The sequence below is a fragment of the Panulirus ornatus genome, chromosome 19 (genome assembly GCF_036320965.1).
Source record: "Panulirus ornatus isolate Po-2019 chromosome 19, ASM3632096v1, whole genome shotgun sequence".
Taxonomy (NCBI): Eukaryota; Metazoa; Arthropoda; class Malacostraca; order Decapoda; family Palinuridae; genus Panulirus; species Panulirus ornatus.
Genome location: NC_092242.1, coordinates 19,263,977 through 19,280,258, shown reverse-complemented (window position 1 = coordinate 19,280,258; position 16,282 = coordinate 19,263,977). Strand labels below are relative to the sequence as shown.

The window sequence follows — 16,282 nt, the reverse complement described above, 5'->3', positions numbered from 1 at the left end:
TGAAGTCTGTTGGGGATGAGAGAGCTTGGGAAGTGAGTCAGTTGTTGTTCGCTGATGATACAGCGCTGGTGGCTGATTCATGTGAGAAACTGCAGAACTGGTGACTGAGTTTGGTAAAGTGTGTGAAAGAAGAAAGTTAAGAGTAAATGTGAATAAGAGCAAGGTAATTAGGTACAGTTGGGTTGAGGGTCAAGTCAATTGGGAGGTAAGTTTGAATGGAGAAAAACTGGAGGAAGTAAAGTGTTTTAGATATCTGGGAGTGGATCTGGCAGCAGATGGAACCATGGAAGCGGAAGTGGATCATAGGGTGGGGGAGGGGGCGAAAATCCTGGGAGCCTTGAAGAATGTGTGGAAGTCGAGAACATTATCTCGGAAAGCAAAAATGGGTATGTTTGAAGGAATAGTGGTTCCAACAATGTGTTATGGTTGCGAGGAGTGGGCTATGGATAGAGTTGTGCGCAGGAGGATGGATGTGCTGGAAATGAGATGTTTGAGGACAATGTGTGGTGTGAGGTCGTTTGATCGAGTAAGTAACGTAAGGGTAAGAGAGATGTGTGGAAATAAAAAGAGCGTGGTTGAGAGAGGAGAGGAGGGTGTTTTGAAATGGTTTGGGCACATGGAGAGAATGAGTGAGGAAAGATTGACCAAGAGGATATATGTGTCGGAGGTGGAGGGAACGAGGAGAAGTGGGAGACCAAATTGGAGGTGGAAAGATGGAGTGAAAAAGATTTTGTGTGATCGGGGCCTGAACATGCAGGAGGGTGAAAGGAGGGCAAGGAATAGAGTGAATTGGATCGATGTGGTATACCGGGGTTGACGTGCTGTCAGTGGATTGAATCAGGGCATGTGAAGCGTCTGGGGTAAACCATGGAAAGCTGTGTAGGTATGTATATTTACGTGTGTGGATGTATGTATATACATGTGTATGGGGGTGGGTTAGGCCATTTCTTTCGTCTGTTTCCTTGCGCTACCTCGCAAACGCGGGAGACAGCGACAAAGCAAAAAAAAATAAAAAACCAAAAAAGTTTGTTGAGTATTCCTGGTAAATTATATGGGAGGGTATTGATTGAGAGGGTGAAGGCATGTACAGAGCATCAGATTGGGGAAGAGCAGTGTGGTTTCAGAAGTGGTAGAGGATGTGTGGATCAGGTGTTTGCTTTGACGAATGTATGTGAGAAATACTTAGAAAAGCAAATGGATTTGTATGTAGCATTTATGGATCTGGAGAAGGCATATGATAGAGTTGATAGAGATGCTCTGTGGAAGGTATTAAGAATACATGGTGTGGGAGGCAAGTTGTTAGAAGCAGTGAAAAGTTTTTATTGAGGATGTAAGGCATGTGTACGTGTAGGAAGAGAGGAAAGCGATTGGATCTCATTGAATGTAGGTTTGCGGCAGGGGTGTGTGATGTCTCCATGGTTGTTTAATTTGTTTATGGATGGGGTTGTTAGGGAGGTAAATGGAAGAGTTTTGGAAAGAGGGGCAAGTATGAAGTCTGTTGTGGATGAGAGAGCTTGGGATGTGAGTCAGTTGTTGTTCGCTGATGATACAGCGCTGGTGGCTGATTCATGTGAGAAACTGCAGAAGCTGGTGACTGACTTTGGTAAAGTGTGTGAAAGAAGAAAGTTAAGAGTAAATGTGAATAAGAGCAAGGTTATTAGGTACAGTAGGGTTGAGGGTCAAGTCAATTGGGAGGTAAGTTTGAATGGAGAAAAACTGGAGGAAGTAAAGTGTTTTAGATATCTGGGAGTGGATCTGGCAGCAGATGGAACCATGGAAGTGGAAGTGAATCATAGGGTGGGGGAGGGGGCGAAAATCCTGGGAGCATTGAACAATGTGTGGAAGTCAAGAACATTATCTTGGAAAGCAAAAATGGGTATGTTTGAAGGAATAGTGGTTCCAACAATGTTGTATGGTTGCGAGGCGTGGGCTATGGATAGAGTTGTGTGCAGGAGGGTGGATGTGCTGGAAATGAGATGTTTGAGGACAATGTGTGGTGTGATGTGGTTTGATCGAGTAAGTAATGTAAGGGTAAGAGAGATGCGTGGAAATAAAAAGAGCGTGGTTGAGAGAGCAGAAGAGGGTGTTTTGAAATGGTTTGGGCACATGGAGAGAATGAGTGAGGAAAGATTGACCAAGAGGATATATGTGTCAGAGGTGGAGGGAACTAGGAGAAGTGGGAGACCAAATTGGAGGTGGAAAGATGGAGTGAAAAAGATTTTGAGTGATCGGGGCCTGAACATGCAGGAGGGTGAAAGGCAGGCAAGGAATAGAGTGAATTGGATCGATGTGGTATACCGGGGTTGATATGCTGTCAGTGGATTGAATCAGGGCATGTGAAGCGTCTGGGGTAAACCATGGAAAGTTCTGTGGGGCCTGGATGTGGAAAGGGAGCTGTGGTTTCGGGCATTATTGCATGACAGCTGGAGACTGAGTGTGAACGAATGGGGCCTTTGTTATCTTTTCCTAGCGCTACCACGCACACATGAGGGGGGAGGGGGATGGTATTCCATGTGTGGCGAGGTGGCAATGGGAATGAATAAAGGCAGGTAGTGTGAACTGTGTGCATGGGTATATATGTATGTGTCCGTGTGTGTATATATATGTGTACATTGAGATGTATGGGTGTGTATGTTTGCGTGTGTGGACGTGTGTGTATATACATGTGTATGGGGGTGGGTTGGGCCATTTCTTTCTTCTGTTTCCTTGCGCTACCTTGCAAATGCGGGAGACAGCGACAAAGCAAAATAAAAAAATAAAAAATATCTCTCTTACCCTATTATTACTTACTCGATCAAACCACACCACATATTGTCCTCAAACACCTCATTTCCAGCACATCCACCCTCCTCTGAACAACTTTATCCATAGCCCACACCTCACAACCATATAACATTGTCGGAGCCACTATTCCTTCAAACATACCCATTTTTGCTTTCCGAGATAATGTTCTCGACTTTCACACATTCTTCAACGCTCCCAGAACTTTCGCTCCCTCCCCCACCCTATGATTCACTTCCGCTTCCATGGTTCCATCTGCTGCCAAATCCACTCCCAGATATCTAAAACACTTCACTTCCTCCAGGTTTTCTCCTTTCAAACTTACCTCCCAATTGACTTGTCCCTCAACCCTACTAGTACCTAATAACCTTGCTCTTATTTACATTTACTCTCAGCTTTCTTCTTTCGCACACTTTACCAAACTCAGTCACCAGCTTCTGCAGTTTCCCACACGAATCAGCCACCAGCCCTGTATCATCAGTGAACAACAACTGACTCGCTTCCCAAGCTCTCTCATCCACAACAGACTGCATACTTGCCCCTCTTTCCAAAACTCTTGCATTCACCTCCCTAAGAACCCTATCCATAAACAAATTAAACAAACATGAAGACATCACACACCCCTGCCGCAAACCTACATTCAATGAGAACCAATCACTTTCCTCTTTTCCTACACGTACACATGCCTTACATCCTCGATAAAAACTTTTCACTGCTTCTAACAACTTGCCTCCCACACCATATATTCTTAATACCTTCCACAGAGCATCTCTATCAACTCTATCATATGCCTTCTCCAGATCCATAAATGCAACATACAAATCCATTTGCTTTTCTGAGTAATTCTCACATACATTCTTCAAAGCAAACACCTGATCCATACATCCTCTACCACTTCTGAAACCACACTGCTCTTCCCCAATCTGATGCTCTGTACATGCCTTCACCTTCTTAATCAATACCCTCCCATATAATTTACCAGGAATTCTCAACAAACTTATCCCTCTGTAATTTGAGCACTCACTCTTATCCCTTTTGCCTTTGTACAATGCCACTATGCAAGCATTCCGTCAATCCTCAGGCACCTCACCATGAGTCATACATACATTAAATAACCTTACCAACCAGTCAACAATACAGTCACCCCCTTTTTTTTTTTTTAAAAAATTTCACTGCAATACCATCCAAACCCGCTGCCTTGCCGGCTTTCATCTTCCGCAAACCTTTTATTACCTCTTCTCTGTCGACCAAATCATTCTCTCTAACCCTCTCACTTTGCACACCATCTCAACCAAAATACCCTATATCTGCCACTCTATCATCAAACACATTCAACAAACCTTCAAAATACTCACTCCATCTCCTCACATCACCACTACTTGTTATCACCTCCCCACTAGCCCCCTTCACTGAAGTTCCCATTTGTTCCCTTGTCTTACACACTTTATTTACCTCCTTCCAAAACATCTTTTTATTCTCCCTAAAGTTTAATGATACTCTCTCACCCCAACTCTCATTTGCCCTCTTTTCCACCTCTTGCTACTTTCTCTTGACCTCCTGCCTCTTTCTTTTATTCATCTCCCACTCATTTGCATTATTTCCCTGCAAAAATAATCCCAATGCCTCTCTCTTCTCTTTCACTAATAATCTTACTTCTTCAGCCCATCACTCACTACCCTTTCTAATCTGCCCACCTCCCACGCTTCTTAAGCCACAAGCATCTTTTGCGCAAGCCATCACTGGTTCCCTAAATACATCCCATTCCTCCCCCACTCCCTTACGTCCTTTGTTCTCACCTTTCTCCATTCTGTACTCAGTCTTTCTTGGTACTTCCTCACACAAGTCTCCTTCTCAAGCTCACTTACTCTCACCACTCTCTTCACCCCAACATTCTCTCTTCTTTTCTGAGAACCTCTACAAATCTTCACCTTCGCCTCCTTAAGATAATGATCAGACATCCCTCCAGTTGCACCTCTCAGTACATTAACATCCAAAAGTTTCTCTTTCGCGTGCCTATCAATTAACACGTAATCCAATAACGCTCTAGGGCCATCTCTCCTACTTACATACATATACTTACGTATATCTCTCTTTTTAAACCAGGTATTCCCAATCACCAGTCCTTTTTCAGCACATAAATCTACAAGCTCTTCACCATTTCCATTTACAACACTGAACACCCCATGTACACCAATTATTCCCTTAACTGCCACATTACTCAACTTTGCATTCAAATCACCCATCACTTTAACCCAGTCACGTGCATCAAAACTACTAACACACTAGCTCAGCTGCTCCCAAAACACTTGCCTCTCATGATCTTTCTTCTCATGCCCAGGTCCATATGCACCAATAATCACCCATCTCCTCTCCATCAACTTTCAGTTTTACCCATATCAATCTAGAGTTTACTTTGTTACACTCTATCACATACTCCCATCACTCTTGTTTCAGGAGTAGTGCTACTCCTTCCCTTGCTCTTGTCCTCTCACTAACCCCTGACTTTCCTACCAAGACATTCCCAAACCACTCTTCTCCTTTACCCTTGAGCTTCCTTTGACTCAGAGCCAAAACATCCAGGTTCCTTTCCTTAAACATACTACCTATCTCTCCTTTTTCCTCATCTTGGTTACATCCACACACATTTAGACACTCCAATCTGAGCCTTCGAGGAGGATGAGCACTCCCCGCGTGACTCCTTCTTCTGTTTCCCCTTTTAGAAAGTTAAAATACAAGGAGGGGAGGGTTTCCAGCCCCCTGCTCCCATCCCCTTTAGTCGCCTTCTAAGACACGTGAAGAATGCGTGGGAAGTATTCATTCTCCCCTATCCACAGGTATTCATTTGTCCTTAAAGGGAGTGCTGTTTTCATATCTGGGGTTGTTCTAGATCTGCATCCTTTCTTGATATACTTTAACTGTCCCAGGATAACTTGCAAACTTGACACTCTTGCCCTACTCAGCAATGCTGGTTCACCTTCCCTCTTCTAAAAGTACTGCTTTGGTTTTTGTTCCTAAGAGCTGGCTGCTTGTTTGCCCCCACCACTAGACAGACCATGCAATACATGCCAAACTGCTGCGTCCACATGATTACTGTGGCCATCGGCAACTCTAGAGTGGGCTGTTTTGATAATTGCTTCTTTCCCTACACATCGAAGCTTTGGAACTTTCTACCATCTCATATCTTTCCCAATAACTATGACCTGGCACTGTTCTTAAAACAATTTTTTCACTTCTTCCAAAATTCGTAAGTACTTTCCTTTGTCTTCTCTTTTTCCCTTTCATTATTTTCTCTATGTTTCAATTAAGGTCCAACCTTGATGTGGGCTTTTGTTCATGACTGGAGCCTCCAACATAAGAAAAAACAGAAAAAAATTACACTCCTAGATAACATTCTCTTTCCATAGTCTTCAGCACTCCCAGAACATTTGCCCCCTTCTGCTTTCATGGTTTCATTCTGTTCATCTAGGTTTGGTAAAGTTTCAAACAGAAGTAAAACGGAAATTTTGTTTGTGACTGTACAGATGGTAAGGTATATGTTAAGATAAGCAAAGGAATGTATAAAAATTTAAAGGCTAAAACCATCTAGGTTTTTCATGGCATAGATGGAGTTGAAGGGATGTATCTATCCAAATATACTGCTAGAGAAGCAAGGATCAAAAGAAATGAAATGGAATGAAAAATGGCAATGTTGCCATATGCAGATAATCTGGCATTAAAGGGTGATACACCTTAGAACTACAAGTCTCTGTATAGGAATCTGGAAAAATTTGTTAAATTTAAAGGTAATCTGATGCTTATATGCTGAAGAGGGCTTTGAATTGAAATCTTTTTTAAAAATGTTTTTTTTTTTTTTTTTTTTTTTGCTTTGTCGCTGTCTCCCGTGTTTGCGAGGTAGCGCAAGGAAACAGACGAAAGAAATGGCCCAACCCACCCCCATACACATGCCTTGATTCAATCCACTGACAGCACGTCAACCCCGGTATACCACATCGCTCCAATTCACTCTATTCTTTGCCCTCCTTTCACCCTCCTGCATGTTCAGGCCCCGATCACACAAAATCTTTTTCACTCCATCTTTCCACCTCCAATTTGGTCTCCCTCTTCTCCTCGTTCCCTCCACCTCTGACACATATATCCTCTTGGTCAATCTTTCCTCACTCATTCTCTCCATGTGACCAAACCATTTCAAAACACCCTCTTCTGCTCTCTCACCCACGCTCTTTTTATTTCCACACATCTCTCTTACCCTTACGTTACTTACTCGATCAAACCACCTCACACCACACATTGTCCTCAAACATCTCATTTCCAGCACATCCATCCTCCTCCGCACAACTCTATCCATAGTCCACGCCTCGCAACCATACAACATTGTTGGAACCACTATTCCTTCAAACATACCCATTTTTGCTTTCCGTGATAATGTTCTCGACTTCCACACATTCTTCAAGGCTCCCAGAATTTTCGCCCCCTCCCCCACCCTATGATCCACTTCCGCTTCCATGGTTCCATCCGCTGCCAGATCCACTCCCAGATATCTAAAACACTTCACTTCCTCCAGTTTTTCTCCATTCAAACTCACCTCCCAATTGAATTGACCCTCAACCCTACTGTACCTAATAACCTTGCTCTTATTCACATTTACTCTTAACTTTCTTCTTTCACACACTTTACCAAACTCAGTCACCAGCTTCTGCAGTTTCTCACATGAATCAGCCACCAGCGCTGTATCATCAGCGAATGGAAAAAGGTGAGAACAATGGAAGTAAGGGGAGGGGGGGAGGAATGGGATGTATTTAGGGAATCAGTGATGGAATTGCGCAAAAGATGCTTGTGGCATGAGAAGAGTGGGAGGTGGGTTGATTAGAAAGGGTAGTGAGTGGTGGATGAAGAAGTAAGTGTATTAGTGAAAGAGAAGAGAGAGGCATTTGGACGATTTTTGCAGGGAAAAAATGAAATTGAGTGGGAGACGTATAAAAGAAAGAGACAGGAGGTCAAGAGAAAGGTGCAAGAGGTGAAAAAAGGGCAAATGAGAGTTGGGGTGAGAGAGTATCATTAAATTTTAGGGAGAATAAAAAGAAAAATATGAGTTATGTGGAGAATATTTTTTGGTAAAGAAAGAAAGAGTGGATGCCAAGATCCTGGATTATTGAAGGATTAGACAAAATGTTGGTACTCGAAGGAAATAGGACTTTGAAGGTATGGCAGATTCTGCTTGAATGCACAGTTCAGCCTACCCTGATGTGCATGACTTAAATATGGAAATATCTTTTCAAAATATATGAGCAAGGAGAGAGAAGCAAAAAATGAGGATTTTTCTTTATATACAGTTGCTTCTGCCAACTTAGCAAGACAGAGAGGACATCAAAAACAAAATTAAACGGTTGAAATAAAAGGATGAAATTCTGATTTGGTACAACTAAGTAGTAAAAAAATGGGAGTAGATATGATGTTAAAGAAAGTAACAATAGATGAATTGAAGTGATGATTGAAGAAAAAAGCTGAAAGTTTGGAACAGGATAAAATGAAGAAATACATGGAAAAGATGAGTATGAGTATAGAATAACAAATACGGAAAAGAGACAATGCATGAGCCACTCTGAAAAGCACTGGGAGTTCAATCAAAACTACTCAACACTGGAGAGTCAACAGCACAATTTAATAATCAATGCCACTGCCATCATAAGCTCCATTAATTCATGGATCAATCACAAAAAATTCCAGTAAATACTGTAATGTGTACCAAAGTTATCAAAATCAATGATTTTGGAAAAAATGTAGTTATACCAGTTAACATTCTGAATCACACCAGTTTTTCTTCTCATTTACTCAAACAATATATTTCTACTTCCTCAACCCTTTTCGTGCTATTGTTGACAATCTACATTTACACTGCAGGGTGCTATTAGTATAAATCTATGCATGCACTGTCCCAGCAAAAATTCAAATACATGCGCACTGTATGCCTTATTGGCTGGCCAAAGATGTTAATCTAAGCAAAAGATGAAACACTGAATGTGTCTGAAAACCTTAGTAACCTGCGAGTGACCATGTTGGGCAGTTGCACACCTTTTATTGTCTGTAAAGCCCACCATCACATGCAGCATCAATGCACTCTTTGCTTAGGACTGGCCAATCCAGAAAGTAGTGTTTTCATAAATCATCAAAAAGTATCAGATGAAAAAGTAATGGTTTTGATAGGTTTTTGTGCACCTAATCATATACTGACATATGTTACATTTTTGCGCATATCTAGAACTGGTCAGTCTATCAAATGATGTGTTTTTCCTAAACTACAAGCAATTAATTCTTAATTCACAGAGAAATAACTGGGCTTTATATTCTAAGTAAAGATTTTCACTAATTGGAAAAAGAGTGATTTTTCTGTTTGTGTGCATTAGGGAACATCAAAAATTACTAGGCACCAAGAGGGTTAAATAAACATAAAAAGCTGCAATGAGAGGGTAAAAATAAACATAAAAAGCTGCACCAAGAGGGTTGAATATTCATGAAAAGCTATGTGAATGTCAAATCATATGTGCCACATCAAAATGAAAGACAAACATACCTTGCTCGTATGTGCAGCAAACAAAATAATAGTCGGATATGCCATAACCTCATAGCTTCGACATATTGGAATATTTTCATCAGCAGCACAGTCAATTACACCGACTTTAACTGTGTGCTCCCAATCTGAAATAGAATACTCAGAGCCATTAAAAGTCATAAGAATTGAATAATGGATATACAGTACATGAGAAGAACTATTATGTGAATAGCATCTGAGCAGACATCAATGTGCACCCAAATGGAAATGCTATAATCATCATTATGGAGGCAGGTCTCATGCTAACACTGTATCAACTTATATCTGCTGCAAAGTATGACTAGCAATAAAGTAAACACTACATTTCTCTAAATAACTGAAGAAGGAAAGTTATTTGCTTAACAAAATGAGCAAAAATTTCTTTTCTTCAGTGTCTAATATGTCTCATAAACCTATGTTTGTCCTAGCTATCAATCCTTTGAGACCAACATCTGATTATATCCCTATACTCTAGATCATGTGAAAATTAATAACCAGTCAAGATGATCATAATATCAATCCTACTCAGAAGATTACTTATCATTACCAGCCATTTTCAGAGTGTCAAGACAAAGACCAAGTGTAGAATTTATATCTACTGATTACAAAAACAGACTAGTATGGAAAATAATCAAGTCAAAATTTATAAATAGTGAGACCATATCAATCTAACCCCTAAGTAATTTCTTTACTCAATGATATATTGTTAACTTAAAAAATTAATCTATTCTTATGTTTTATGTATGTATACTGTCCCTGGGAATACAGGAAAAGGGATACTACCTACATGTATTCACCAACACACCTGTGTATAGGTGTTACCAGACTATTGCTGACTGAGGTTACAATGCAAGTGAAAAGTCACTTTTGGGGAATCTGTCTCACTGTCAGTTGATAAAAGACAGTAATCTCGTCAATAACTCGCCACTAATGAGTCCATCCTGTGATTACTTTTTGTGTGTTACGGGGAGAGAATTTTACACCCCTGTTGCCTCCTATCTTAATCTTGTCTACATATCCTATGTCTTTACTCCTATGTATGCACACCCAGACACAGACACACACACACAGCCATCCAAGGATATACCATGTCCTGGTTACTGAGTGTAGCAGACTTGAGGGTGCAGGATCCCTTGGATTTGGGGTCCTAGGGATGTATGATAATAACAACAACAACAACAACAACAACAACAACAATAATAATAATAATAATAATAATAATAATAATAATAATAATAGTAATCTTATTCATTTATTCTATATATACTTAAGTGTGTTAAAAAGGTAGCGCAAGGAAACAGACGAGGAATGGCCCAACCTACCCACATACACATGTTTATACATAAACACCCAAACACGCACATATAAATACATATACAATTCAACGTATACATACATATACATACACAGACATATACATATATGCACATTTACATATCCATACCTGCTGCCTTCATCCATTCCTGTCGCCATCCCGCCACACACGAAATAACATCAACCCCCACCCCTCCCTCCAGCTAGGAAGTGCCAGGAACACAAAAAAAATAATAGATACTTTTTATATCTATTGTACTTGATCGCTGTTTCCTATGTCAGCGAGGTAGAGACAGGAAACAAATGAAGAAAAACTCATCCACTCATATATGCACATATATACATACATACACATACATGTACATATACATACACACATACGTGCACAGACACACACAGGTACACATATCCCTATGAGTCCATGAAGAAATGAAAAACGATAAGTTCCCAAGTGCACTTTCATGTAATATTCACATCATCAGAGAGATACAAGATAGAAATATAACAGTCAGCTGATATACAATGAAGAGACATACCTAGGACACCATTTGGTAAACAAGTGACTACCTGAATATAGGCACCTCATGAGATGGATTGTCTGCATGAAACATGTTGTGCCACATGTGTAGAAAAATTACGAATTAAATGAAATTATATGAACTCTACTACTTGCAATTTCACCTTCATATATATATATTTTTTAATATTTTAATTATACTTTGTTGCTGTCTCCCGCATTAGCGAGGTAGCACAATGGAACAGACGAAAGAGTGGCCCAACCCACCCACATACACATGTATATACATGCATACACGTCCCCACATGCACATATATATACCTATACATCTCAACTTATACATATATATACACATACACAGACATACATATATACACATGTACATAATTCGTACTGTCTGCCCTTATTCATTCCCATTGCCACCCCGCCACACATGAAATAACCCCACCCCCGCATATGCGCGAGGTAGCGCTAGGAAAAGACAATAAAGGGCATAATCGTTCACACTCAGTCTCTAGCTGTCATGTATAATGCACCGAAACCACAGCTCCCTTTCCACATCCAGGCCACACAAAACTTTCCATGGTTTACCCCAGACGCTTCACATGCCCTGGTTCAATCCACTGACAGCACGTCGACCCCGGTATACCACATCGTTCCCATTCCCTCTATTCCTTGCACGCCTTTCACCCTCCTGCATGTTCAGGCTCCGATCACTCAAAATCTTTTTCACTCCATCTTTCCACCTCCAATTTGTTCTCCCACCTCTCCTCGTTCCCTCCACCTCTTGACACACATATCCTCTTGGTCAATCTTCCTCACTCATTCTCTCCATGTGACCAAACCATTTCAAAACACCCTTTTCTGCTCTCTCAAACACACTCTTCTTATTACCACACATCTCTCTTACCCTTTCATTTCTTAATCAAACCACCTCACACCACATATTGTCCTCAAACATCTCATTTCCAGCACATCCATCCTCCTCCGCACAACTCTATCTATAGCCCACACCTCGCAATCATATAACATTGTTGGAACCACTGGAACCACTATTCCTTCAAACATACCCACTTTTGCTATCCGAGATAACGTTCTCGCCTTCAACACATTTTTCAACGCTCCCAGAACTTTCGCCCCCTCTCCCACCCTATGACTCTCTTCGGCTTCCATGGTTCCATCCGCTGCCAAATCCACTCCCAGGTATCTAAAAACACTTCACTTCCTCCAGTTTTTCTACACTCAAACTTACCTCCCAATTGACTTGTCCCTCAACCCTACTGTACCTAATAACCTTGCTCTTATTCACATTTGCTCTCAGCTTTCTTCTTTCACACACTTTACCAAACTCAGTCACCAGCTTCTGCAGTTTCTCACCAACATCAGCCACCAGCACTGTTGACTCACTTCCCATGATCTTTCATCCACAACAGACTGCATACTTGCCCCTCTTTCCAAATAGGGGATAGGGGAGAAAGAATACTTCCCACGTATTCCCTGCGTGTCGTAGAAGGCGACTAAAAGGGGAGGGAGCGGGGGGCTGGAAATCCTCCCCTCTCATTATTTTTTTTTTTTTTTTTTTTCTATTTTTCCAAAAGAAGGAACAGAGAAGGGGGCCAGGTGAGGATATTCCCTCAAAGGCCCAGTTCTCTGTTCTTAACGCTACCTCGCTAACGCGGGAAATGGCGAATAGTTTGAAAGAAAGAAAAGATATATATATATATATATATATATATATATATATATATATATATATATATATATATATATATATATATATATTTTTTGCTTTGTCGGTCTCCCGCGTTTGCGAGGTAGCGCAAGGAAACAGACGAAAGAAATGGCCCAACCCACCCCCATACACATGTATATACATACGTCCACACACGCAAATATACATACCTACACAGCTTTCCATGGTTTACCCCAGACGCTTCACATGCCCCGATTCAATCCACTGACAGCACGTCTACCCCGGTATACCACATCGCTCCAATTCACTCTATTCTTTGCCCTCCTTTCACCCTCCTGCATGTTCAGGCCCCGATCACACAAAATCTTTTTCACTCCATCTTTCCACCTCCAATTTGGTCTCCCTCTTCTCCTCGTTCCCTCCACCTCCGACACATATATCCTCTTGGTCAATCTTTCCTCACTCATTCTCTCCATGTGCCCAAACCATTTCAAAACACCCTCTTCTGCTCTCTCAACCACGCTCTTTTTATTTCCACACATCTCTCTTACCCTTACGTTACTTACTCGATCAAACCACCTCACACCACACATTGTCCTCAAACATCTCATTTCCAGCACATCCATCCTCCTGCGCACAACTCTATCCATAGCCCACGCCTCGCAACCATACAACATTGTTGGAACCACTATTCCTTCAAACATACCCATTTTTGCTTTCCGAGATAATGTTCTCGACTTCCACACATTCTTCAAGGCTCCCAGAATTTTCGCCCCCTCCCCCACCCTATGATCCACTTCCGCTTCCATGGTTCCATCCACTGCCAGATCCACTCCCAGATATCTAAAACACTTCACTTCCTCCAGTTTTTCTCCATTCAAACTCACCTCCCAATTGACTTGACCCTCAACCCTACTGTACCTAATAACCTTGCTCTTATTCACATTTACTCTTAACTTTCTTCTTTCACACACTTTACCAAACTCAGTCACCAGCTTCTGCAGTTTCTCACATGAATCAGCCACCAGCGCTGTATCATCAGCGAACAACAACTGACTCACTTCCCAAGCTCTCTCATCCCCAACAGACTTCATACTTGCCCCTCTTTCCAAAACTCTTGCATTCATCTCCCTAACAACCCCATCCATAAACAAATTAAACAACCATGGAGACATCACACACCCCTGCCGCAAACCTACATTCACTGAGAACCAATATATATATATATATATATATATATATATATATATATATATATATACATATATATATATATATATATATATATATATATATATATATATATATATATATATATACACACTTGCTCACCTTCAACTATTCCTGGTGCCACACCACCCCATAGGAAGCAGCATAGTAATTATAGCAAATTTCAAATACAACATGGAAAAGTTTAGATAAACCTCGCCTGCTAGGGGAAGTTAAGTGGAATTTCCATGAGTTCTGTTGATATCTATGAGTGTTATGTTTACTTTCACTTCACCACTACATTTTCCCTTATCTTCTACCTCTCAATTACTTATTGTCACAGGATAGAATTTTTTTTCATAAATCATGAAATGCTAGTACAAATTTTCTATTAAAGGCACTAGTATAAAATATATGAATAATTTCATTCAGTTCATACAGAAATTGTATCAAAGCCAAACTAATACTTTACCCTTATCAAAAAACCAATTTCCCACAGCAGCTAAAATCTAACTAGAATTTTCAATATCACAATCAAAACATACATGACTTAAGCTGCATCCTGCCATTTTGGACCAGGAAGAACTACAAGCAAATGCATTCCACGACAGTACAAGTAACCATGACAGCAACACCATGAGCACTTTCTGAATTGAAGGTTTGGCATCACTGAAAGACTAACCACTACAGTAAATAACCCAAAAACTATCCTTAACATGCAACATATCTATGATGACCACAGCCATATTTGACGAAAATCTACAAAATCTGATCTCATGTGTGACAGTATCGAGTATACAGTCACTTATTGATTACTATTTGTGTTATGGGAATAAAGTTTTATACTCGTCTTCGGTATGGGGTTTGTATCCCCGAATTTGATTTTATGAGGCTGGTGCTCTACCACTGAGCTAAACAGTAATAAATTAATAGGCTATTTTGTGGCATACCCATAGTTACGAACAACCAACACTCCACAAAGGGTATCCGGTTCAACAGGGGAATTATAATCCACAATTTATTCAATCACGTCACACCTAGACGTACTTAGCTTTCATCAAACAGACTTTTTAATGAGCTAAATCTCGGATGCGGAAACTTACCAAAGACCTCAGATGAATCCAGCTGTTCAACTGCACAAAATAACCTGACTTCCCTTTCCCTGAGAGAGCTGTTTGCATACGATGGACTGCATGCCAATATATATATATATATATATATATATATATATATATATATATATATATATATATATATATATATATATACTCCTACTTACCTTTAACATCTTTTGCAAATAATTTCCAAGTAGGAGCAAACTCAATGCAGTGCCCACACCAGGAGCTGTAAAACTCCACAACCCAAGCATTTTCTGTGCCGTAAATAGTGGAAGTAAAATTACTATAATCTAAAATCACCACGTCGTCAGTGCTATTATAGAGGGAAGCTGCACTGAATAGGAAACAAGAGCAAAATTCAAGAGAGAGCAAGAGGACTACAGCCGCACTATACGCCTTCATCCTGCCGACTGACAACTGATGTATGTAAACAACAAAATGTTGACATCGCGTGTGCCACCCTTTAAAGAGTTGTCACATTACCTTTTTTCTTTTTCCTTTCCTTTTTCTTGCCAAGAGACTATTCTGTATTAATTGCCCTAAATGTCATACGTAAGATTTTGTTATCTATTTCAACCAGTTTTGGATGCAGCACCTTTCAAAGTCAGGTTGTACATACATCGTAAAGAGAATCGATATCTAACGATCGGTCAGCTGAATTGATATGTTATTTATACATTATACATTTTTTACAGCAAAATCTGGTAAAGATGCCTTAACTGTACAGCTTTAAAAAGGTTTCATTTAACTTCTTTGCAGATTCAAAAACATCAGATTTATCAACTTCAGGTACCTGGCAGTTTCCTAGGACCTGAGGAAAGATAACTTTATTATCCTTAAGTATGCTGCATTTACCAAAAAAGATGTTTTGATGTGGCAGAGGCTTCAGCTGATACAGCACATTTCCTCCAAAATCGTACAATCGTACACAAAAATTTTACAATGGATGATGTACGCAGCTTTATGAGTAAATTGAGCGCGATAGTCAACTACAATCTGTGTTCTCACCGCAAGCCACGTCAAATTTACCCAGAAGGTAGACACACGTGTATTAAGGAAACAAT

General features: G+C 40.4%; 1 protein-coding gene across 4 annotated transcripts in view; it reads right to left on the bottom strand.

The window, feature by feature from the left end:
• The window catches only part of LOC139755426 (sulfhydryl oxidase 2-like), a 66,687-nt gene that overhangs the window by 50,254 nt on the left and 151 nt on the right, over positions 1-16,282 (bottom strand). For 3 of the 4 annotated variants that reach the window (XM_071673723.1, XM_071673724.1, XM_071673725.1), the window contains exons 1-2: positions 15,380-15,621; positions 9,350-9,474 (exon numbers count right to left, since the gene is read on the bottom strand). In XM_071673723.1, coding sequence (XP_071529824.1) covers positions 9,350-9,474; positions 15,380-15,620 — 366 coding nt within the window. In that variant the 5' untranslated portion in view covers position 15,621. Of the gene's footprint in view, positions 1-9,349; positions 9,475-15,379; positions 15,622-16,282 lie in introns of those variants that run through there. The other variant, XM_071673726.1, reaches the window with a different exon arrangement.